Raw genomic sequence first — 27,273 nt, forward strand, 5'->3', positions numbered from 1 at the left:
GCAGAAACATCAAAACACTAATAAATCAACCGGATGAGCTCAGCTTCAATAGCATCCAAAATACTAACCCTGCCAATGAGTGAAGTTGAACCAGTGTGGTTCCTTTTGTGGTTTCCATTGCTTTTTCATTATTCACACAGTTATTTTCTCACCGCGAGGTTGGGCGCAGAAGCATTGGAAAGTTAATATTAGTTAAAATTTGAGTGCAGATCACTCAAGGCATTTTAATAACCTGTCGGGAATTGTAAGAAGGATGGTGGAAGACAGAGGCAGATTAATCCCATCTCTTAAAATGTTTGGACACCATATTGCAAAAAAGGAAATAGAAACACATTCATGATGTCATTTCCTGGTGAATATTTACAGTGGCTTGTGAAAGTATTCACCCCCCTTGGCATTTTTCCTATTTTGTTGCCTTACAACCTGTAATTAAAATAGATTTGGGGGGGGGGGGGGGGGGGTTGTATCATTTGATTTACACAACATGCCTACCACTTATTTTTTCTTGTGAAACAAACAAGAAACAAGACCAAAAAGTAGAAACCTTGAGCATGCATAACTATTCACCCCCCAAGGTCAATATTTTGTAGAGCCACCTTTTGCAGCAATTACAGCTGCAAGTCTCTTGGGGTATAAGCTTGGCACATATAGCCACTGGGATTTTTGCCCATTCTTCAAGGGAAAACTGCTCCAGCTCCTTCAAGTTGGATGTGTTCCGCTGGTGTACATCAATCTTTAAGTCATACCACATACCTCAATTGGATTGAGGTCTGGGTTTTGACTAGGCCATTCCAAGACATTTAAACATTTCCCCTTAAACCGCTCGAGTGTTGCTTTAGCAGTATGCTTAGGGTCATTGTTCTGCTGGAAGGTGAACCTCTGTCCCAGTCTCAAATCTCTGGGAGACAAACAGGTTTCCTTCAAGAATTTCCCTGTATTTAGCACCATCCATCATTCCTTCCATTCTGCCACCCCCATGCTTCACTGTGGGGATGGTTATCTCGGGGTGATGAGAGGTGTTTGGTTTACGCCAGACATAGCGTTTTTCTTGATGGCCAAAAATATCAATTTTAGTCTCATCTGATCAGAGTACCTTCTTCCATATGTTTGAGGAGTCTCCCACTTGCCTTTTGGCGAACACCAAACGTGTTTGATTTTTTTTCTGGCCACTCTTCCATAAATCCCAGCTCTGTGGAGTGTACCCTTAAAGTGGTCCCTATAGACAGATACTCCTCCAATCTCCACTGTGGAGCTTTGCAACTCCTTCAGGGTTATCTTTGGTCTCTTTGTTGCCTCTCTGATTAATGTCCTCCTTGCCTGGTCTGTGAGTTTTGGTGGGTGGCCCTCTCTTGGCATGTTTGTTGTGGTGCCCTATTCTTTACATTTTTTAATAATGGGTTTAAATGGCGCTCCTTGGGATGTTCAGATTCTGATACTTTTTATTACCCATCCCTGATCTGTACTTCTCCACAACTTCATTACTGACCTGTTTGGAGAGCTCCTTGGTCTTCATGGTGCCGCTTGCTTGGTGTTGCCCCTTGCTTAGTGGTATTGCAGACACTGGGGCCTTTCAGAACAGATGTATATATACTGAGATCATGCGACACTTAGATTGCACACAGGTTGACTATATTTAACTAATTATGTGACTTCTGAAGGTAATTGGTTGCAATATATGTCATAGCAAAGGGGGTGAATACATATGCACGCACCACTTTTCCGTTTTTATTTTATATTTAAAAAAATGAAACAGGTTATTTTTTTCATTTCACTTCACCTTTTGGACTATTTTGTGTATGTCCATTACATGAAATCCAAATAAAAATCTATTTAAAATTGCAGGTTGTAATGCAAAAAAATTGGGAAAACACCAAGGGGATGAATACTTTTGCAAGGCACTGTATATATAGATCTATATATATCTTCTAGGCCCGTTAGTTGTCTGAATCGCCGTGTCTCCAGCCCGCCCAGCTACTCACTGGACCCTATGATCACTCGGCTATGCATGCCTCTCTCTAATGTCAATATGCCTTGTCCATTGCTGTTTTGGTTAGTGATTATTGTCGTATTTCACTGTAGAGCCTCCAGCCCTGCTCAATACGCCTCAGCTAACCCTCTTGTCCCACCTCCCACCCATGCGGTGACCTCACCTGGTTTAATTGATGTCTCTAGAGACAATACCTCTCTCATCGTCACTCAATGCCTAGGTTTACCTCCACTGTACTCCCATCCTACCATACCTTTGTCTGTACATTATGCATTGAATCTATTCTACCGCACCCAGAAACCTGCTCCTTTTACTCTCTGTTCCGTACGTACTAGATGACCAGTCTTACAGCCGTTACCCATACCCTACCCTACTTCTCTGGTGATGTAGAAGTTAATCCAGGCCCTGCAGTGCCTAGCTCTACTCCCATTCCCTAGGCGCTCTCATTTGTTGACTTCTGTAACCGTAAAAGCCTTGGTTTCATGCATGTTAACATTAGAAGCCTCCTCTCTGAGTTTGTTTTATCCACTGCTTTAGCACACTGTGCCAACCCATATGTCCAAGTCATGTCTGAATCCTGGCTTAGGAAGGCCACCAAAAACCATGCAATTTCCATCCCTAACTATAACATTTCCCGAAAAGATAGAACTTCCAAAGGGGGCGGAGTTTCAATCTACTGCAGAGATAGCCTGCAGAGTTCTGTATTACTATCCAGGTCTGTGCCCGAACAATTTGAACTTCTACTTTTAAAAATCCACCTTTCCAGAAACAAGTCTCTCACCGTTGCCGCTTGCTATAGACCACTTTCTGACCCCAGCTGTGCCCTGGACACCATATGTGAATTGATTGCCCCCATCTATCTTCAGAGCTCGTGCTGTTAGGTGACCTAAACTGGGACATGCTTAACACCCCGGCCATCCTACAATATAAGTTTGATGCCTTTAATCTCACACAAATTCTCAATGAACCTACCAGGTACAACCCCAAATCCGTAAACACAGGCACCCTCATATATATCATCCTAACCAACCTGCACTCCAAATACACCTTTGCCGTCTTCAACCAGGATCTCAGCGATCACTGCCTCATTCCTAGCGTCCGTTATGGGTCTGCGGTCAAACGACCACCCCTCATCACTGTCAAACGCTCCCTAAAACACTTCAGTGAGCAGGCCTTTCTAATCAACCTGGCCCGGGTATCCTGGAAGGATACTGACCTCATTCCGTCAGTATAACATGCCTGGTTATTCTTTAAAAGTGCTATCCTCACAATCTTAAATAAGCATGCCCCATTAAAAAAAAATTGAACCAGGAACAGATATAGCCCATGGTTCACTCCAGACCCGACTGCCCTTGACCAGCACAAAAACATCCTGTGGCGTACTGCATTAGCATCGAATAGCCCCCGCGATATGCAACTTTTCAGGGAAGTTAGGAACCAATATACACAGGCAGTTAGGAAAGCAAAGGCTAGCTTTTTCAAACAGAAATTTGCATCCTGCACCACAAACTCAAAAAAGTTCTGGGACACTGAAAGTCCATGGTAAATAAGAAACACTGTCAACACCGATAAATCCACGATAATTGAGAATTTCAATAAGCATTTTTCTACAGCTGGCCAGGCTTTCCACCTGGCCACCCCTGCACTGGTCAACAGCCCTGCACCCCCCACAGCAACTTGCCCAATCCTCCTCTATTTCTCCTTCACCCAAATCCAGATAGCTGATGTTCTGAAAGAGCTGCAAAATCTGGACCCCTACAAATTAGCAGGACTAGACAATCTGGACCTCTCTTTCGTATGGTCTGAGATCCCCAAAGATTGGAAAGCTGCCACTGTCATCCCCCTCTTCAAAGGGGGTGACACTCTAGACCCATATCTATCCTACCCTGCCTTTCTAAGGTCTTCGAAAGCCAAGTTAACAAACAGATCACCGACCATTTCGAATCCCACCGTACCTTCTCCGCTATGCAATCTGGTTTCCAAGCTGGTCATTGGTGCACCTCAGCCACGCTCAAGGTCCTAAACGATATCATAACCCCCATAAATAAGATAAAATACTGTGCAGCTGTATTCATAGACCTGGCCAAGGCTTTTGACTCTGTCAATCACCACATTCTTATTGGCAGACTCAACAGCCTTGGTTTCTCAAATGACTCAAATCGGAGGGCCTGTTTTCGGGACATCTGGCAGTCTCTATGGGGGTGCCTCAGGGTTGAATTCTTGGGTTGACTATTTTCTCTGTATACATCAATGATGTCACTCTTGCTGCTGGTGACTCTCTGATCCACCCCTATGCAGACGATACCATTCTGTATACTTCTGGCCCCTCGTTGGACACTCTGCTAACTAACCTCCAGACGAGCTTCAATGCCATACAACTCTCCTTCCGTCGCCTCCAACTGCCCTTAAAATGCAAGTAAAACTAAATGCATGCTCTTCAACCGATCGCTACCAGCACCTGCCCGCCCATCCAGCAACACTACTCTGGACGGTTCTGACTTAGAATATGTGGACATATACAAATACCTAGGTGCCTGGTTATACTGTAAACTCTCCTTCCAGACTCACATTAAGCATCTCCAATCCAAAATTAAATCTAGAATCGTCTTCCTATTTCGTAACAAAGCATCCTTCACTCATGCTGCCAAACATTCCCTCGTAAAACTGACTATCCTACCGATCCTCGACTTCATTTACAAAATAGCCTCCAACACTCTACTCAGTAAATGTGATGCAGTCTATCACAGTGCCATCTGTTTTGTCACCAAATCCCCATATACTACCACCACTGCGACCTGTATGCTCTCGTTGGCTGGCCGTCGCTTCATATTTGTCGCCAATACCACTGGCTCCAGGTCATCTATAAAAGTCTTTGCTAGGTAAAGCCCCGCCTTATCTCAGCTCACTGGTCACCATAGAAGCACCCACCCATAGCACGCGCTCCAGCAGGTATATTTCACTGGTCACCCCCAAAGCCAATTCCTCTTTTGGCCGCCTTTCCTTCCAGTTCTCTGCTGTCAATGACTGGAACTAATTGCAAAAATCACTGAAGCTGGAGACTCATATCTCCCTCTCTAACTTTAAGCACCAGCTGTCAGAGCAGCTGAAAGATCACTGCACCTGTCCATAGCCCATCTGTAAATAGCCCATCCAACTACCTCATCCCCATACTGTTATTATTTCTCCTTGCTCCTTTGCACCCCAGTATCTCTACCTGCACATTCATCTTCTGCACATTTATCACTCCAGTGTTTAATTGCTAAATTGTAATTATTTCGTCACTATGGCCTATTTATTACCTCCCTTATCTTACCTCATTTGCACACACTGTATAGACTTTTTCCTATTGTGTTATTGACTGTATGTTTGTTTATTCCATGTGTAACTCTGTGTTGTTGTTTGTGTCACGGCCGTCGAATGAAGAGAACCAAAGCACAGTGTGGTAAGTGTACATATTCCTTTTATTTAGAAATGACGCCGACAAAAACAATACAAAACAACCGTGATGCTTAAGGGCTATGTGCCACAAACAAAGTTAACTTCCCACAAAGAAAGGAGGGAAAAGGGCTACCTAAGTATGGTTCCCAATCAGAGACAAAGATGGACAGCTGTCCCTGATTGAGATCCATACCCGGCCAAAACATAGAAATATAAAATCATAGAAAAACTAAACATAGAATGCCCACCCCACATCACACCCTGACCTAACCAAATAGAGAAATTAAACGGCTCTCTAAGGTCAGGGCATGACAGTTTGTGTCACACTGCTTTGCTTTATCTTGGCCAGGTCGCAGTTGTGAATGAGACATTTTTCTCAAAAGCCTACCGGGTTAAATAAAAGGTTAAATTAAAGGTTAAAAAAATTAATCTATATACAGTTGAAGTCGAAAGTTTACATACACCTTAGCCAACTACATCTAAACTCAGTTTTTCACAATTCTTGACATTTAATCCTAGTAAAATTCCCTGTCTTAGGTCAGTTAGGATCACCACTTTATTTTAAGAATGTGAAATGTCAGAATAATAGTTGAGAGAGTTATTTATTTCAGCTTTTATTTCTTTCATCACATTCCCAGTGGGTCAGAAGTTTACATACACTCAATTAGTATATGGTAGCATTGCCTTTAAATTGTTTAACTTGGGTCAAATATGTCGCGTAGGCTTCCACAAGCTTCCCACAACAAATTGGGTGAATTTTGCCCATTCCTCCTGACAGAGCTGGTGTAACTGAGTCAGGTTTGTAGGCCTCCTTGCTCGCACATGCTTTTTCAGTTCTGCCCACAATTTCTCTTTAGGACTGAGGTCAGGGCTTTGTCATGGCCACTCCAATACTTTGACTTTGTTGGAATTGTGATACAGTGAATTATAGGTGAAATAATCTGTCTGTACAACAATTGTTGGAAAAATGACTTGTGTCATGCACAAAGTAGATGTCCTAACCGACTTGCCAAAACTATAGTTTCTTAACAAGACATTTGTGGAGTGGTTGAAAAAAACGAGTTTTAATGACTCCAACCTAAGTGTATGTAAACTTCTGACTAAAAATGTATATCTACATATAAACTGGGTGGTTCGAGCCCTGAATGCTGATTGGCTGACAGCCGTGGTATTTCAGACCGTGTGCCACGGGTATGACAAAAGTTATTTTTACTGCTGTAATTACATTGGTAAACAGTCTATAATAGCAATAAGGCACTTATGGGGTTGATGATATATGGTCAATATACCACGGCTAAGGGCTGTATGCAGGCACTCCGCATTGTGTCGTGCTTAAGAACAGCCCTTAGCTGTGGTATATTAGCCATATACTACACCCCCTCGGGCCTAACAAATTAATTAAAAATAAAAATATATATTTTAAAAACTCAACGGGGTGTGATCTGATAAAACAGGAATCCACGCAAAATGACGTGAAGTGATGTTTTTGAAACGTGCTTCTTCTCTTGTTGGGCAGGGAGGGGTGTGCGCTATGCGAATGAGTAAAGACTGTGTCAACACACTCAGTAGGTCCCAAAAACAAAATCTAATATTTCAGCCCCTTTCAGGAAATGAAATGTTTTGCATCAGCAGGAAGAACAGGCTAGAACAAGGGTCACCAAGGTGAGAAATATTAGGAGGGAAAGCCTAAGACGTTGTAGGGTAGAGCTAAAATAAGGTCTTCATCTGGATACCAATTAAATTATTTTTTAACTCTAACCTGTGTAACATTCCACAAAGAGAAATGTAGATTAATATGAAATTGTATGTTGGGTGAAATATGCTTCATACCATAATACTTCCTTCTACTCTGTCTCCAAACTCTGTAGCTTTAGTAAGCACATGTGATTTACAGTAGTTATGTATTCCAACTCCATCATCTGAGGGCATGAAATTAGATGCAGTAGATGAAATCAATTTGATCGACTGGGTTAGTGATGGGTTAGTGTGCTGCAAGTAGTGGCCACACTAGTGTTAACAAACTGAGCCTGTTAGGAGAGAAATCCTGCTTTTAGCACATATGATTGATATCAGTTCCCCCACCCTTCCTGGAATCTCAGAATATCAACAACTTTAGTGTCTAGACTACTGTGTTTACTTGCGTGTGTGCCTGCCTCCTAGGATGCCTGCGGGCATCGCCCCATATGCACAGCACATATCTATAACCCTTAAAATTGTATATTTGACACCAGACTTTTGAAATAGCCCTGTTAGACACTCTCTGTTTACATCTCACCTCACTCAGATTTATACATGCACTTCCTGCTCCCAGCCCTGCTCTCCCTCCTTCCCAATCCCATTATTGGTCCTGTCCAAAACAGGACGAAAGTTGGGAGCGTTGCAAGAATGCATCTTGGAGAGGAAACAGGGGAGGTTGGGAATTGGGAAGGCTGTTGGTTTGGGTCAGGGGATTTATCCTCCTTTGTTGTCAGGGTTCCTGATCTTACTCAGGGTCTGGTTAGAGGGAGGGCTGGGGTGTGACACTGGCATGATGAGGACCTTTTGATTTCACTGAAGCTGATTTAGCAGAGAGATGGAGTAGATCTAAATCTGGTCTTTGGATCGCCAGCTGCAGTTGTGTGGGTGGATAAGAAGGGGATACTGAGCGGTTGTTCAATGCAGTTTACAGATGCTTTCACTGAGTCACTTTGTTAAAACTATCTCTAAAAAGGATGTGGAATGTCAGACAACAAACAAATAAAACCCTGCATAAAGGGAAATAAACTGCACATGGGGTTCTAACCATATTGAGCAGCTCATATTCAAAATCAGATATTGTATAAGGACATAAACCTATGTAGTAACACTATTGTAGGTGTCCTTATGTATGCATTCATAAAGCCCTTATAACAGATATAACAAACAACATTAGTCATAAAGTGATATAAGGAGTTTTATATTGTTATGAGTAATGGCATAAGATGTTATAAAACTAGTTATAACGGGTGTTATAGATGACTGTTGATCCTGTTGTCATATGCTCTAATGTCAACTGTTAATAACAGCTGCTATAACAGAGCCTGAATGACAACTAATGTCATATGTTATTACATGCTACTTAACAATCTATACATACCAGATTATATAAACAGGGTGTTATGTAATTTACCAACATCTGTGTCACATTATTACATTAAATGGAATGATGGGCATCATAACCATGTCATATGCCCTTATAGAGTGTGCACAGAAACCTTCAATAAAGTGATATTGATTTGAGGTGTTATAAAACAGTTATGAATGTTCTTGTACCACAGCACAAGTTGAGAAACACAAAACTCGAACATTCAAAGGATCTCAAAGCAGCATTGGCAAACAGTCTATTGACTCCAACAAACATCTCAATATACAATTCGCAGATGCATCTACGTTATAAAGTCTTTATTGATTGTTATTGATTCATCAGACAACTGGTGTGTCATGTGTTCTTGCCACATATTGACACTCAACAGCTGTTTAGCATTGAAAATCATCAGGCAGCCCCTTTGTCTTATTTTGTGTCTGTTGGTTTCCTAACATGTATTTTCTGGCACACACTGGGTATTATGAGATGAAGACTCGATTGCTTTTCACAAGAGCTCCAGCTAGCTGCCTACAGGCTTAGGAGGGGTTGGTTCCTTGTTGAGGTAGAGGTGACAATGGTCACTGGCTTGGCTCTAGAACTCATGATGGTGTTAGCTACTTTGGCAAAAAGTCACAAACTGTCAAGTGCACACACTGACTTTGTGGTTTAAGAGACTTGCCTGTTTATAATGCAGTTCTGCTACTGCTGTGTGTATTTTAGCTTTAGTTCAGCCAAATATCCATACAGTATCTTTATAGAAAAACATAAGAATGGTGCAAATGTTTGCCTCGCATTGTCTAACCTGTAAACATTTCATTATAAAAATGGTAGTTTCACTCGAGTGAGATTCAGGTAATTCAATCTTTCAGATGGTATTGGCCTTGCAGCATGTACAATAAAAGTCCTGTGTCTGGGAGGCAGCATGAGTCAAAAAGCTCAGTATGCAATGGCTTATCAAGTAAGGGGAGTGTGATTGCTGAAACAGCCCACAGTTGTTTATGTGGTAGAGAAGCACACATTCGTCATAGAGATTTTAGCCTTGTGCAGGAACTCTTTGTCAGTTCCCCTTCACACACACACACCTTCGTACACACACACACACACACACACACACACACACACACACGGCTAGCTGGCCTCTTACCCGTGCGCTCCTTGACCTTTCACACACACACCCCGATACTCCCCCTGATACTCCTCCCACCCCACCACCCGTCACACACAATTCCACTCCCTATATGCCCCTGAGCCCCCCAGCTCAAATAAAGCCAGCATGGCTGCGCACACCCCCCCGATCCGTGCGTAACACTTGCCACGTAAACCTACTCTCCTCACATGCAGAGCCCCCAAGCGCTCTTACACTCTCTCCCACTCTCTCTCCCTCCCAAACTCTCATTCTCGCTCTCATTCTCTCTCACGCTCCCCCTCTCCTACTCTCTCTACTCAGTCCTGTTATCTTAACACAGTAAAGCTGCTCAGACAAACAGCTCATTTTATTCACTTGTGCTCAGTTGTACAAGTTTAAGTTAAGTTTTCTTTTAGTAAATAGGGTTTCAGCCTGAACTGTGCTCTGTCATAGTTACTTCAAAACAGTTTCCAAACAGGGTGTTAACTTCCAAACCATTTCCCTTGGAGACACAGCAGATCTAGCGAAAACATTCAGGTCTTACTTCATGAGTAACCTCATATTGTCTATCAATAGCACTACTCTATGTGCTTGTCTCAAGTCTAGTTGTGCTGTGCCCATGAGGAGTTGACCAAACCACACATGCTTAGGCAGCCCCCCAGGCTGTACTGTATGCTGTCTGTGAAGTTAGTGAAGAGAACAATAGACAGAAAGAGACGTACTGTAAACAGTGCTAAGATATATACCTGGAGAACTAGTAAGGTATGTCCTGTTTTGACCCATAGAGAGCAATAGATCTACAGAATGAAGAGGACTCAACAGGGAGTGGAAATCATCCAACTGAGAACCCCATAGGGCCCTTGATTTGATTGTAAGGGAGGACACAGTTGGAGAATAATTACTGAGATACAGGCCAAAACCTTACCGAAACCACATGAAGGAGCAAATCATTTATTCATAACTCAATAGTGGTTTTCAGGGACATCTTTTCTTTATCTTAATGTCATAATCTATGGAGTAAATCCTTTTTTGCTCCTAATCAGGGACCCAGCGGTTCACCTATGGGCAATTTCACCAGTCCATAATAAATAACGGAACTTGAAACTTTTGAACACTGAATAAACATTGAAGAAATTCAAGATAGCTGGCGGGTGTATGAGGGAATGACAAACCACACAGAGAGAGAGCGAGAGAATGGGGCAGTCATCATGACGATGCTATGAATGACTGATTGTCTACGTCAGAGTATAAGACAGAGCTGTTCAGATAGCCTGTGATTTCTGCAGAATGTCCATGCCAGGTAAACAGTGGGAACCAGTCTGGCTAAACCATGCAGTAACCACCAGCAGTTTTGTGGCCTGGGGCAACATTTTCCTGTTAGGGCACATTTTCCTGTTAACCCTAACTCTAAACTCTTAGGAGAGACCAACACCATGTAATTATGGGGACCTTAAGCTGCAGCTACAGCAAAAATTCACCACAGACTTGCACAGTCTCTTTGCTGTTCTGGTTTAATAAAGTAATACCAATATCTCAGTGCAGTTAACCCTGTTTCTTGGTGTGCAGGAGGAAGATTTCAAAAAGAGATGTCCAGTAAGGCTAAGCTATAGAAGCCTTGATTAGACTAGAGTCGTATGGCATATCAGCATCTTGAGAGATTCCTCCAAGGCTTTCCGTCTTAATTTAAAAGGTGGAAAATTATGTTTACTATTACAAGAGACAATAAAATAGGACCATTTCATTAATTAATCATTGTTTGTCTACTGTAACTATTCAAAATGTATCGGAAGAGCAACTTTTACAACTGTGGATAAGCTATTATTCCTGCCTCCGATTCCTGGAAGAAATGCAATATCTTGCACAGTCTGAATGTAGGCTACGACAGAGACACACGCCTGAAAAAAGTCAAGCTTTCCATTTCCTTATGTCAATGGAATTCACTGTTACGTAAAGGCACAATACCATAGAGTGTAGAATAAAATTAGTTTGGAGTCTCATTTCATTTGGTGGCAACTTCATTAGGTTTCCAAGAATGTGTAATTCAGCTGTACTATTTAATGCATAATACCGTAGGTCAGGGGTATTCAAATCCGGAGAATGCTAGTTTTCTGTTCTACCTGATAATTAATTGCACACACCTGGTGTACCGGGTCTAAATCAGTCCCTGATCAGAGGGAAACAAAAAAATGCAGTGGAAATGGCTTGGAGGTCCAGAGTTGATTTTGAAGGCTTCAGGTATAATGTACTATTCAAATAATTGTAGTAAAATCCATGGCAACTTCATGAATTGTTGAATCTTCTATTTTTTCACCTGGTAGAACTGAGCAATTTGTGCTTCTTGAGGTTGGTTCGGATTTGGTTACCACATTTTTCCCCCCCAGGTTTTGATCATTTTTAAATACATTGTGAGTTGAATGCTGTAACAGAGAATAAAACAATTAATACAAATTCCATGATGGTAATGACTACACACTACTGCTTATCACTTATTTACCATCCATTATTTTCATTACTTTACTTTCAGAAAATATTTCAGATGTTGTGTATATTACATTTGTTTATTTTATGACATTATTTTATTCCAAGTCATCATCTCATCTCTATAGATCTGCTGCCTAGGCAGTCTGACAAAATTACTATTTTAGTAGTTCTTCAAAGTACATAAGGCATACTTTTAAGACTGCTGAATAGCAATCACTTAGATCAGTGGTCAAATCAAAGACCTTAGGATGAAATGCTTACTTACAAGCCCCTAACCAACAATGCAGTTCAAGAAATGCAGTTTAAAAAAAAAGAGTTTTAAAAATGCAAATCAATCACAAGGTAACACAAGAAAGTGACATAACAATACCGAGTCAATGTGCAGGGTACAGGTTAATCAAGGTCATTTGTAAAGTGACTGCGTAGATAATAAACAGAGAGTAGCAGCAATGTAAAAACAAAAAGGGGGCCACTTGATTTGTTTAGTTGCTCAGTAGTCATATGGCTTGGAGGTAGAAGCTTTTAAGGAGCCTTTTGGTCCTAGACTTGGCGCTCCGGTACCGCTTGTGTGAGGTAGCAGAGAGAACAGTCTATGACTTGGGTGACAGAAGTCTTTGACAATTTTTTGGGTCTTCCTCTGACACCACCTAGTACATACACTACCGTTCAAAAGTTTGGGGTCACTTAGAAATGTCCTTGTTATTGAAAGAAAAGCACATTTTATGTCCATTAAAAAAACATCAAATTGATCAGAAATACAGTGTAGACATTGTTAATGTTGTAAATGACTATTGTAGCTGGAAACGGCTGATTTGTAATGGAATATCTGCATAGGCATACAGGGGCCCAAAATCAGCAACCATCACTCCTGTGTTCCAATGGCACACTGTGTTAGCTAATCCAAGTTTATAATTTTAAAAGGTTAATTGATCATTAGAAACTATGTTAGAACAGCTGAAAAATCCAACTTCACAGATCTTCATTGTAAAGGGTTTAAACACCGTTTCCCATGCTTGTTCAATGAACCATAAACAATTAATATACATGCACCTGTGGAACGGTCCTTAAGACACTAAAAGCTTAAAGATGGTAGGCAATTAAGGTCACAGTTATGAAAACTTAGGACACTAAAGAAGCCTTTCTACTAACTCTGAAAAACACCAAAAGAAAGATTCCCAGGGTCCCTGCTCATCTGCGTGAATGTGCCTTAGGCATGCTGCAAGGAGGCATGAGGAATGCAGATATGGCCAGGGCAATAAATTGCAATGTCCGTACTGTTAGATGCCTAAGACAGCGCTACAGAGAGACATGACGGATAGCTGATTGTCTTCGCAGTGGCAGACCACGTGTAACAACACCTGCACAGGATCGGTACATCCGAACATCAGACCTGCGGGACAGGTACAGGATGACATCAACAACTGCCCGAGTTACACCAGGAACGCACAATCCCTCCATCAGTGCTCAGAATGTCCGCAATAGGCTGAGAGAAGCTGGACTGAGGGCGTGTAGGCTTGTTGTAAGGCAGGTCCTCACCAGACATCACCGTCAACAACGTTGCCTATGGGAACAAACCCACCGTCGCTGGACCAGACAGGACTGGCAAAAAGTGCTCTTCACTGACAAGTCGTGGTTGTGTCTTACCAGGGGTGATGGTCGGATTCGCGTTTATCGTTGAAGGAATAAGCGTTACACCGAGGCCTGTACTCTGGAGTGGAATCTATTGAGGTGGAGGGTCCGTCATGGTCTGGGGCAGTGTGTCACAGCATCATCGGACTGATCTTGTTGTCATTGCAGGCAATCTCAGTGCTGTGCGTTACAGGGAAAACATCCTCCTCCCTCAGGCGGTACCCTTCCTGCAGGCTCATCCTGACATGCCCCTCCAGCATGACAATGCCACCAGCCATACTGCTTGTGCTGTGCGTGATTTCCTGCAAGACAGGAATGTCTCTGTTCTGCCATGGCCAGCGAAGAGCCCAGATCTGAATACCATTGAACACGTCTGGGACCTGTTGGATCGGAGGGTGAGGGCAAGGGCCATTCCCCACAGAAATGTCTGGGAACTTGCAGGTGCCTTGGTGGAAGAGTGGGGTAACATCTGATAGCAAGAACTGGCAAATCTGGTGCAGTCCATGAGGAGGAGATGCACTGCCGTACTTAATGCAGCTGGTGGCCACACCAGATACTGACTGTTACTTTTGATTTTGACCCCCCCCCCCCTTTGTTAAAACCACTTAAGCTTAGGGCTTACTTTTTCGAACATTCTGTTAAAAATCGCGCAACATTTCAGCGTCCTGCTACTCATGCCAGGAATATAGTATATGCATATGATTAGTATGTGTGGATAGAAAACACTCTGACGTTTCTAAAACTGGTTAAATCACGGCTGTGACTATAGAACGTCCGTTTCGTCGAAAAGCCCAAGGAAAACTGATCACCAAAAAGTGGAAAAAAATATCAATGCGCCACTTGCATGTATTGTCTATGGCTCAGCAAATTAGATGGGGCCGAGATTACAAGTCCTACAGCTTCCACACGATGTCGCCAGTCTTGGCAATTGCCTGGGAGTTGTTCCTTGGTCAAACGAGGAAGAGAGACCCCATGGAGCTATTGAATACACATCGCCCCGTAATCAATTTGATAGATTATTAACGTTTACTAATACCTAAAGTTGGATTACAAAAGTATTTCAAAGTGTTTTGTGAAATTTTAAAAATGAAAACAGTGTTTTTTTTTGGATCACACACTTTTCATAGATCGATATTTTGGGTATATATGGACCGATTTAATCGAAAAAAATACCCAATAGTGATGTTTATGGGACATATAGGAGTGCCAACAAAGAAGCTCGTCAAAGGTAATGAATGTTTTATATTTTATTTCTGCGTTTTGTGTAGCGCCGGCTATGCTAATTATTTTGTTTCCGTCCCCTTCAGGTATTTCGGGGTGTTGCATGCTATCAGATAATAGCTTCTCATGCTTTCGCCGAAAAGCATTTTAAAAATCTGACTTGTTGGCTAGATTCACAACGAGTGTAGCTTTAATTCAGTTTGAGTTTTAACGAGTGCTATTAGCATTTAGCGTAGCGCATTTGCATTTCCAGATGGCTAGATGGGACACCTGCGTGTCGGGTGGGCTTAAGAGGTTAAGGGACACATTATTCCATTTCTGTTAGACACATGTCTGTGGAAATTGTTCAGTTTATGTCTCAGTTGTTGAATCTTGTTATGTTCATACAAATATTTACACATGTTAAGAAAATAAACGCAGTTGACATTGAGAGGATGTTTCTTTTTTTGCTGAGTTTATATGCCATAAAATGTGCGTTCTCCTTACTTCCACTCACACTACAACCAGCACTGCAGCTGCAATGAATGAGTATAGCAAATCAAATCAAATGTTATTTGTCACATACACATGGTTAGCAGATGTTAATGCGAGTGTAGCAAAATGCTTGTGCTTCTAGTTCCGACAATGCAGTAATAACCAACGAGTAATCTAACCTAACAATTCCACCACTACTACCTTATACACACAAGTGTAAAGCGATAAAGAATATGTACATAAAGATATATGAATGAGTGATGGTACAGAATGGCATAGGCAAGATGCAGTAGATGGTATCGAGTACAATATATACATATGAGATGAGTGATGTAGGGTATGTAAACATAAAAGTGGCATAGTTTAAAGTGGCTAGTGATACATGTATTACATAAAGATGGCAAGATTCGGTAGATGATATAGAGTACAGTATATACATATGAGATGAGTAATGTAGGGTATGTAAACATTATATTAAGTGGCATTGTTTAAAGTGGCTAGTGATACATTTTTTCCCATCAATTTCCATTATTGAAGTGAGCTGGAGTTGAGTCAGTATGTTGGCAGCAGCCACTCAATGTTAGTGGTGGCTGTTTAACAGTCTGATGGCCTTGAGATAGAAGCTGTATTTCAGTCTCTCGGTCCCTGCTTTGATGCACCTGTACTGACCTCGCCTTCTGGATGATAGTGGGGTGAAAAGGCAGTGGCTCGGGTGGTATTGTCCTTGATGATCTTTATGGCCTTCCTGTGACATCGGGTGATGTAGGTGTCCTGGAGGGTAGGTAGTTTGCCCCCGGTGATGCGTTGTGCAGACCTCACTACCCTCTGGAGAGCCTTATGGTTGTGGGCGGAGCAGTTGCCGTACCAGGCGGCGATACAGCCCGACAGGATGCCCTCGATTGTGCATCTATAGAAGTTTGTGAGTGCTTTTGGTGACAAGCCAAATTTCTTTAGCCTCCTGAGGTTGAAGAGGCGCTGCTGCGCCTTCTTCACAACGCTGTCTGTGTGTGTGGACCAATTCAGTTTGTCCGTGATGTGTATGCCGAGGAACTTAAAACTTACTACCCTCTCCACTACTGTCCTGTCGATGTGGATAGGGCGGTGCGCCCTCTGCTGCTTCGATAAGTTTGCTTTATTATTATCAGCGGCTTGTGTCTTTTCTAATATCAAGGAATATTTCACTTTCTCTGAATTGGTGCATGACACTGCTATACTCATTCACTGTAGCTTTAGTGCTTGTTGCTGCGTGAGTGGACGTAGGGAGAACGTGCATTTTATGGCTTATAAAAGTGTCGAACAAAGTGTTGATAGTGCTGATTAACAACTTAAACATGAACTTACTTGTAAAAACAGCAGCTGCTTGCTGTATTCATTGAGTCTCTCTATAGTCATGGTTTTAAAAGTTTTGAAATCATACAGCCTACATTTTTTATGTCTCGAGGAAACTGCAGACACTGTGATCTGCGCTATCTGATTGACCAGTGTTAGGCCTATAGGTGCACCTGATTTGCTCTCTGGGCCTGCCGGGTATGCAGAGTTCTACCTTCAGACACATGAAATGTTTTAAAAAAGGGAACACTTTGCCTTCCCAGCGTTAAGGCTGCAGAATCAAGTGTGCCAAACCGCCAACAGCACTGAACGAAAAAATGCACGGCTTTACCGTTGTTGTTTTTTACAGAAATGTTTGGTGATCGACTACGAATGCCTTGGAGATCGACCAGTCGATCGCGATTGACCGGTTGATGACCACTTTCAGGTAGAGATACCTTGCCAGGCAACTGCTTTATATTCCTCTAGATCAAGCGTTTTCTCTTCTCTCCGTCTCTGTGTCTGCTCCACACAGACCGGACATGTAGGTGGGTGCGCAATGGATTATGGTCATTGCAGTTAATTACCACGTTGTCTTAGCAAAACTATGTAGAATAATGATTGGCCCATTAGAAACTACAACTCCCTACTACATTGCACAGTTCAGGCTTGATCCGAGTGATCTCTAGAGAAACTGCATATCGAGCACACAGAAGAAAGAAAAACTAAATGGATTTAAAATAATTGAACGGACTCCAGTATATTGTTTATAAAACAAAAAATAACCGAAATTTGGGTTAATTGCTCAGAACTATCACCTGGTAACATCACCTGGAGTGTAGAATGCTGGTGACTCAAGTACGCACACGCACGGTCATACTGCAGATGCACAGCTGCTCCCCCAGCCCTTCTGAATCCTACGTATAAACCCACCCAAGGCCATATGCCCATGCACTGAGCCCACTCACCGTCCCAACAGTCAGCACCCAACCCAGGCACAGCATAGCTGTACAAACAGGTGAACCCTTCCCACCCAACGCTGTTTGCTTAACCCTTTCATCACAATAAGCTGTGTTGGATGTGGCTGTGTGCATTAAGCAGAGACTTGATATGTTATCGTGAGCGGAGTTGGTCTTAGTATACACTTGTGACGTTATAGAGCTTTCTTCAACGGTCTATCAATCTTTGCTCAGTCAGTGGAAAGGATATGGACTCCCAAGAAATGCTTTGTTACTGTATGCCTGTTTGGTACAAAGACATGTATGCCTACACACACACACACACACACACACACCAACAGAGATACACACGCACACACCAGACAAATGTCAAAAATTGACTTAGAAAAATCATCACATAGGCTACATGACCTGTTCCAGGTAACTGGATAACCAACCAAAGTCATATACACTACTGTAATAACTTAAATAAAAAAATAACGCACTACCACTGAAAACACAAATTACACACAGGACTCCATGCAATGCAACTGACCGGAGCAGAGTAGATGCACTTCTATGTGAGTGCTGGTCAATATAGAGAGAAATTAGGTAACTTGTCTTACCTGACTTGCGTTTGGTGGATCCCCCATAGTCCCTGCAAAAACAACACCAGAGAGTCATGGTCAGTGTTGTGACAGGGAGCCAGGCCAGAGCAGGAGCATGCTGTCCTACAGAGGACTCTGTACCCTACCAGCCAAACCCTCATTAAGAATGCACACACACAGGCACCCCCACATGGAGCATGTCAGAGAGAGAGGGCGAAAGATTGAGGGAGAGAGGGGGACAGAGAGGGAGAAGAGAGACTAGTCTGTGGCGACCTAAATGCCAGAACTGGACAAGAACCTGACACCCTCAGCACACAGGGGGACAAACACCTACCTGGTGGTGACAGCATTCCCTCCCCCATATGCCCCTCTAGGCACAACTACGACATAACCAACAAAAACAGGTCACAACTCCTGCAGCTCTGTTACACACTGGGTATGTAGATAGTCAATGGTAGGCTTCGAGAGGACTCCTATGGTAGGTACACCTATAGCTCATCTCTTGGCAGTAGTACTGTAGACTACTTTATCACTGACCTCAACCCAGAGTCTCTCAGAGTGTTCACAGTCAGCCCACTGACACCCCTATCAGATCACAGCAAAATCACAGTATACTTGAACAGAGCATTACTCAATCATGAGGCATCAAAGCCAAAGGAACTAAATAATATTAAGAAATGCTATAGATGGAAGGAAAGTAGTGTGAAAACCTACCAAAAAACAATCCAGCAACAACAAATTCTATCCCTTTTAGACAACTTCCTGGACAAAACGTTCCACTGTAACAGTGAAGGTGTAAACTTTGCAGAAGAAAAGCTAAAACATTATATTTGACCTTTCAGCTTCCCTATCAAATCTAAACATTTCAAACAGAAAACCTTAGAAAATTAACAAACAATTTTAAGGGAAGGCCCTAAAAATTGTCAAAGACAAATTGTCAGCCACCCTAGTCATAGAATGCTCTCGATGCTACCGCAAGGCAAGCGGTACCAGAGCGCCAAGTCTAGGGCCATGATTCCTGAACAGCAAATTCAATGGCTACACAGAACATTTGCATTGATCCCCCCCCTTTTTACGCTTCTGCTACTCTCTGTTTATTATCTATGCATACTCACTTTAACTCTACCTACATGTATACTACCGTTCAAAAGTCTAGGGTCATTGGGAAATGTCCTTGTTTTTGAAAGAAAAGCATAATGTTTTTGTCCATTAAAATAACATAAACTTGATCAGAAATACAGTGTAGACATTGTTAATGTTGTAAATTACTATTGTAGCTGGAAACAGCTATTATTTGTCATTTTTTACTTATCTATTTTTTTTTACTTAACACTTATTTTTCTTAAAACCGCATTGTTGGTTAAGGGCTTGTAAGTAAGCATTTCACTGTAAACGTCAACACCTGTATTGGGCCGATGTGACAAAAAAACATTTGATTTGATAAAAATTTGAACAATGACAAATGGTTTGTTAAACAAATGAGGAGATGGGAGAGGCAGGACTTGCAGCGCAATCTGCGTCAGAAATAGAACTGACTTCTATTTTAGCCCTTGGCAACGCAGATGCTCCTTGACGCGCGTGAGCAGTGTGGGGTGCAATAATTGAATAACATAGATTTCTACATTTATTTTGCAACGCTCGCGCACTTGACGTGAGTGGTGTAGTCAGCCTGTTAGAGACCCAGAAAACCTGAGCCTACACCTTCACTATGGTGAATCACTAAAACAATACAGGAATAAACTACAGAAAAAGAAGGAACAGCACGTCAGAAATCAGCTCAATGTAATTGAAGAATCATAGACCAACCACTTCTGGGAAAATTGGAACAACAACAACACGACAAAACAGAGATGCTTGTTCTAGGTCCCAAGAAACAAAGAGATCTTCTTTTGAATCTGACAATTAATCTTCATGGTTGTACAGTCGTCTCAAATAAAACTGTGAAGGACCTCGGCGTTACTCTGGACCCTGATCTCTCTTTTGACGAACATATCAAGACTGTTTCAAGGACAGCTTTTTTCCATCTACGTAACATTGCAAAAATTAGAAAGTTTCTGTCCAAAAATGATGCAGAAAAATTCATCCATGCTTTTGTTACTTCTATGCTCTACTTTCCGGCGAACTGGATAAAGCACTAAATAAACTTCAGTTAGCTGCTAGAATCCTGACTAGAACCCAAAAATGTGATCATATTACTCCAGTGCTAGCCTCCCGACACTGGCTTCCTGTTAAGGCAAGGGCTGATTTCAAGGTTTTACTGCTAACCTACAAAGCATTATATGGGCTTGCTCCTACCCATCTCTCTGATTTGGTCCTGCCGTACATACCTACACGTCACAAGATGCAGGCCTCCTAATTGTCCCTAGAATTTCTAAGCAAACAGCTGGAGGCAGGGCTTTCTCCTATAGAGCTCCATTTTTATGGAATGGTCTGCCTACCCATGTGAGAGACGCAAACTTGGTCTCAACCTTTAAGTCTTTACTGAAGACTCATCTCTTCAGTGGGTCATATTTATTTATTTTATTATTTTATTTCACCTTTATTTAACCAGGTAGGCAAGTTGAGAACAAGTTCTCATTTACAATTGTGACCTGGCCAAGATAAAGCAAAGCAGTTCGACACATACAACGACACAGAGTTACACATGGAGTAAAACAAACATACAGTCAATAATACAGTATAAACAAGTCTATATATGATGTGAGCAAATGAGGTGAGATAAAGGAGGTAAAGGCAAAAAAAGGCCATGGTGGCAAAGTAAATACAATATAGCAAGTAAAACACTGGAATGGTAGATTTGCAGTGGAAGAATGTGCAAAGTAGAAATAAAAATAATGGGGTGCAAAGGAGCAAAATAAATAAATAAATTAAATACAGTAGGGAAAGAGGTAGTTGTTTGGGCTAAATTATAGGTGGGCTATGTACAGGTGCAGTAATCTGTGAGCTGCTCTGACAGTTGGTGAGTAAAGCTAGTGAGGGAGATGTGTTTCCAGTATCAGAGATTTGTAGTTCGTTCCAGTCATTGGCAGCAGAGAACTGGAAGGAGAGGCGGCCAAAGAAAGAATTGGTTTTGGGGGTGACTAGAGAGATATACCTGCTGGAGCGTGTGCTACGGGTGGGAGATGCTATGGTGACCAGCGAGCTGAGATAAGGGGGGACTTTACCTAGCAGGGTCTTGTAGATGACATGGAGCCAGTGGGTTTGGCAATGAGTATGAAGCGAGGGCCAGCCAAACGAGAGCGTACAGGTCGCAATGGTGGGTAGTAATGGGGCTTTGGTGACAAAACTGTGATCCAATTTGTTGAGTAGGGTATTGGAGGCTATTTTGTAAATGACATCGCCAAAGTCGAGGATTGGTAGGATGGTCAGTTTTACAAGGGTATGTTTGGCAGCATGAGTGAAGGATGCTTTGTGCGAAATAGGAAGCCAATTCTAGATTTAACTTTGGATTGGAGATGTTTGATATGGGTCTGGAAGGAGAGTTTACAGTCTAACCAGACACCTAAGTATTTGTAGTTGTCCACGTATTCTAAGTCAGAGCCGTCCAGAGTAGTGATGTTGGACAGGCGGGCAGGTGCAGGTAGCGATCGGTTGAAGAGCATGCATTTAGTTTTACTTGTATTTAAGAGCAATTGGAGGCCACGGAAGGAGAGTTGTATGGCATTGAAGCTTGCCTGGAGGGTTGTTAACACAGTGTCCAAAGAAGGGCCAGAAGTATACAGAATGGTGTCGTCTGCGTAGAGGCGGATCAGAGACTCACCAGCAGCAAGAGCGACCTCATTGATGTATACAGAGAAGAGAGTCGGTCCAAGAATTGAACCCTGTGGCACCCCCATAGAGACTGCCAGAGGTCCGGACAGCAGACCCTCCGATTTGACACATTGAACTCTATCAGAGAAGTAGTTGGTGAACCAGGCAAGGCAATCATTTGAGAAATCAAGGCTGTCGAGTCTGCCGATGAGGATGTGGTGATTAACAGAGTCGAAAGCCTTGGCCAGATCAATGAATACGGCGGCACAGTAATGTTTCTTATCGATGGCGGTTAAGATATCGTTTAGGACCTTGAGCGTGGCTGAGGTGCACCCATGACCAGCTCTGAAACCAGATTGCATAGCAGAGAAGGTATGGTGAGATTCGAAATGGTCGGTAACCTCTAGTGGTGTGGGGGCTGTGCTTTGGCAAAGTGGGTGGGGTTATATCCTTCCTGTTTGGCCCTGTCTGGGGGTGTCCTCGGATGGGGCCACAGTGTCTCCTGACCCCTCCTGTCTCAGCCTCCAGTATTTATGCTGCAGTAGTTTGTGTCGGGGGGCTAGGGTCAGTTTGTTATATCTGGAGTACTTCTCCTGTCCTATTCGGTGTCCTGTGTTGAATCTAAGTGTGCGTTCTCTAATTCTCTCCTTCTCTCTTTCTTTCTCTCTCTCGGAGGACCTGAGCCCTAGGACCATGCCCCAGGTCTACCTGACATGATGACTCCTTGCTGTCCCCAGTCCACCTGGCCATGCTGCTGCTCCAGTTTCAACTGACCTGAGCCCTAGGACCATGTCCCAGGACTACCTGACATGATGACTCCTTGCTGTCCCCAGTCCACCTGGCCATGCTGCTGCTCCAGTTTCAACTGTTCTGCCTTACTATTATTCGACCATGCTGGTCATTTATGAACATTTGAACATCTTGGCCATGTTCTGTTATAATCTCCACCCGGCACAGCCAGAAGAGGACTGGCCACCCCACATATGCTCTCTCTAATTCTCTCTTTCTTTCTCTCTCTCGGAGGACCTGAGCCCTCGGACCGTGCCCCAGGACTACCTGACATGATGACTCCTTGCTGTCCCCAGTCCACCTGACTGTGCTGCTGCTACAGTTTCAACTGTTCTGCCTTATTATTATTCGACCATGCTGGTCATTTATGAACATTTGAACATCTTGGCCATGTTCTGTTATAATCTCCACGCGGCACAGCCAGAAGAGGACTGGCCACCCCACATAGCCTGGTTCCTCTCTAGGTTTCTTCCTAGGTTTTGGCCTTTCTAGGGAGTTTTTCCTAGCCACCGTGCTTCTACACCTGCATTTCTTGCTGTTTGGGGTTTTAGGCTGGGTTTCTGTACAGCACTTTGAGATATCAGCTGATGTACGAAGGGCTATATAAATAAATTTGATTTGATTTGATTTGTTGACTTGGCTTTCGAAGACCTTAGAAAGGCATGGTAGGATAGATATAGGTCTGTAGCAGTTTGGGTCAAGAGTGTCCCCCCCTTTGAAGAGGGGGATGACCGCATCTGCTTTCCAATCTTTGGGAATCTCAGACGACACAAAAGAGGTTGAACAGACTAGTAATAGGGGTGGCAAAATTTCGGCAGATAATTTTAGAAAGAAAGGGTCCAGATTGTCTAGCCCGGCTGATTTGTAGGGGTCCAGATTTTGCAGCTCTTTCAGAACATCAGCTGAACGGATTTGGGAGAAGGAGAAATGGGGAAGGCTTGGGCGAGGGCGAGTTGCTGTGGGGGGTGCAGTGCTGTTTACCAGGGTAGGAGTAGCCAGGTGGAAAGCATGGCCAGCTGTAGAAACATGCTTATTGAAATTCTCAATTATGGTGGATTTATCAGTGGTGACAGTGTTTCCTATCTTCAGTGCAGTGGGCAGCTGGGAGGAGGTGTTCTTATTCTCCATGGACTTTACAGTGTCCCAGAACTTTTTTGAGTTAGTGTTGCAGGAAGCAAATTTCTGCTTGAAAAAGCTAGCCTTGGCTTTTCTAACTACCTTTGTATAATGGTTTCTAGCTTCCCTGAACAGCTGCATATCACGGGGGATGTTCGATGCTAATGCAGAACGCCATAGGATGTTTTTGTGTTGGTTAAGGGCAAGATATGATCGAGTGTAGTCTGGCCCAGGAGAGTGAAGGTGAACGGAAAGGCTCTGGAGCAACGAACCGCCCTTGCTGTTTCTGCCTGGCCGGTTCCCCTCTTTCCACTGGGACTCTCTGCCTCTAACCCTATTACAGGGGCTGAGTCACTGGCTTACTGGTGCTCTTTCATGCCATCCCTAGGAGGGGTGCGTCACTTGAGTGGGTTGAGTCACTGATGTGATCTTCCTGTCTGGGTTGGCGCCCCCCTTGGTTTGTGCCGTGGCGGAGATCTTTGTGGGCTATACTCGGCCTTGTCTCAGGATGGTAAGTTGGTGGTTGAAGATATCCCTCTAGTGGTGTGGGGGCTGGGCTTTGGCAAAGTGGGTGGGGTTATATCCTTCCTGTTTGGCCCTGTCCGGGGGTATCATCGGATGGGGCCACAGTGTCTCCTGACCCCTCCTGTCTCAGCCTCCAGTATTTATGCTGCAGTAGTTTATGTGTCGGGGGGATAGGGTCAGTTTGTTTTATCTGGTGTACTTCTTGTAGCTCCCTTCAGTAACCACGAGCACAACCGGTCCTTGATTTTAACTGGCGGCTTTATTCTGTAGTTTTAGTCAGAATTATCACCTTCCGTGAGAACTAACGTAAATGAAAAATACAGTTAAGCACACGCTTACAACCTTATCTTACGAGTGACTTATTAGCTTGGTATAACTCTGAAGTGCTTACATACATAACAGTTTAACCGGCGTTATAACGGGTTCAGATTAAACACATGAATAAAGGAAAAAATACCTCATTGGCTGCTTATTACAGAAGGGAGGAAATCAAACTTCACACTTATTATTCCTGGCATGAATTCACACTTCATCCTAACATACACTCTTCAATCTTTATGAACTACACCCGATGACATGAAAACTTAGCTAACGCAGCACAGGATTGCCTTCCCTCCAAAAGTGTGTTGCTACAATAAGGATCCCCGTTACAACAGTATTAGCTACGTAGTTCCGCTTGTATTATCATTTCCCCCGCACAGCGGACACGTAAACAATTCAAACAAAAGACAACGACATAACTGTAAGTCTAACTGTCAGTTACACTTCTCCTGTCTTATCCGGTGTCCTGTGTGTATTTAAGTATGCTCTCTCTAATTCTCTCTTTCTCTCTTTCTTGGAGAACCTGAGCCCTAGGACCATGCCTCAGGACTACCTGGCATGATGACTCCTTGCTGTCCCCAGTCCACCTGGCCGTACTGCTGCTCCAGTTCCAACTGTTCTGCCTGCAGCTATGGAATCCTGACCTGTTCACCGGACCTATTATTTGACCATGCTGGTCATTTATGAACATTTGAACATCTTGGCCATGTTCTGTTATAATCTCCACCCGGCACAGCCAGAAGAGGGCTGGCCACCCCACAGCCTGGTTCCTCTCTAGGTTTCTTCCTAGGTTATTGACTTTCTAGGGGGTTTTTCACTAGCCACCGTGCTTCTACAGCTGCATTGTTTGCTGTTTGGGGTTTTAGGCTGGGTTTCTGTACTGCACTTTGAGATATCAGCTGATGTACGAAGGGCTATATAAATACATTTGATTTGAAGAGTTATCTATCTATCTAAAATTGAGATGTATAGGTAAATCTCTTCTCCAATCTTTTTTGGCCCTATAACAAATAACAAACAACAGAAACCTATACATGATCAAATACAAATCTTAGAATCAACTTTTAAAGACCACCAGAACCCACTGGATTCTCCAATTACATTGAATGAACTACAGGACAAAATACAAACCCTCCAACCCAAAAAAGCCTGTGGTGTTGATGGTATCCTCAATGAAATGATCAAATATCCAGACCATAAATTCCAATTGGCTATACGTAAACTCTTTATCATCATCCTCAGCTCTGGCATCTTACCCAATATTTGGAACCGAGGACTGATCACCACAAACCACAAAAGTGGAACAAGTTTGACACCAATAACTACCGTGGGATATGCATCAACAACCACCTTGGGAAAATCCTCTGCATTATCATTAACAGCAGACTCATACATTTCCTCAGTCAAAACAATGTACTGAGCAAATGTCAATTTGGCTTTTTACCAAATTACCGTACGACAAACCACGTATTCACCGTGCACACCCTAATTGACAAACAAACAAATCAAAAACAAAGGTCTTCTCATGCTTCGTTGATTTCAAAAAAGCTTCTGACTCAATTTGACATGAGGGTCTGCTATACAAATTGATGGAAAGTGGTGTTCGTGAAAAAAACATTATAAAATCCATGTACACAAACAACAAGTGTGCAGTTAAAATAGGTGAAAAACACACATTTCTTTCCACAGAGCCATGGGGTGAGACAGGGATGCAGCTTAAGCCCCACCTTCTTCAACATATCAACGAATTGGCGAGGGCACTAAAACATTCTGCAGCACCCGGACTCACCCTACTAGAATCTGAAATCAAATGTTTACTGTTTGCTGATGATCTGGTGCGTCTGTCCCCAACCAACGACGGCCTACAGCAGCACTCAGATCTTCTGCACAGATTCTGTCAGACCTAGGCTCTGACTGTAAATCTCCGTAAGACAAAAATAATGGTGTTCCAGTTGCTAGGACCACAAATAAAAATTATATCTAGACACCGTTGCCCTAGAGCACACAAAAAAACTATACATATACGTCAGCCTAAACAACAGCTCCATATAGGTAACTTCCACAAAACTGTGAACGAGCTGAGAGACAAGGCAAGAAGGACCTTCTATGCCATCAAAAGGAACATAAAATTTGACATACCAATTAGGATCTGGCTAAAAATACTTGAATCAGTTATAGAAACCATTGCCCTTCATGGTTGTGAGGTCTGGGGTCCACTCACCAACCAAGAATTCACAAAATGAGAGACCCCAAATTGAAACTCTGCATGCAGAATTCTGCTAAAATATCCCCAGTGTACAACGTAAAGCACCAAATAAATGCATGCATAGCAGAACCCGCTAATTATCAAAATCCAGAAAAGAGTTGTAAAATTCGACAACCAACTAAAGGGAAGCGATTCTCAAACTTTCCATAACAAAGCCCCTAAGCAAGTTTGTTCTGGGGCTCTGTTCACAAAC

At 42.9% G+C, this 27,273-nt stretch overlaps 1 protein-coding gene across 2 annotated transcripts in view; it reads right to left on the reverse strand.

The window, feature by feature from the left end:
* Window positions 1–27,273, reverse strand: part of LOC115135093 (SH3 and PX domain-containing protein 2A-like) — a 103,828-nt gene that overhangs the window by 51,157 nt on the left and 25,398 nt on the right. For both annotated transcript variants that reach the window (XM_029669362.2, XM_029669363.2), the window contains exon 6: window positions 18,332–18,363. In XM_029669362.2, coding sequence (XP_029525222.2) covers window positions 18,332–18,363 — 32 coding nt within the window. The remainder of the gene's footprint in view (window positions 1–18,331; window positions 18,364–27,273) is intronic.

The sequence above is a fragment of the Oncorhynchus nerka genome, linkage group LG10 (genome assembly GCF_034236695.1).
Source record: "Oncorhynchus nerka isolate Pitt River linkage group LG10, Oner_Uvic_2.0, whole genome shotgun sequence".
Classification (NCBI taxonomy): Eukaryota; Metazoa; Chordata; class Actinopteri; order Salmoniformes; family Salmonidae; genus Oncorhynchus; species Oncorhynchus nerka.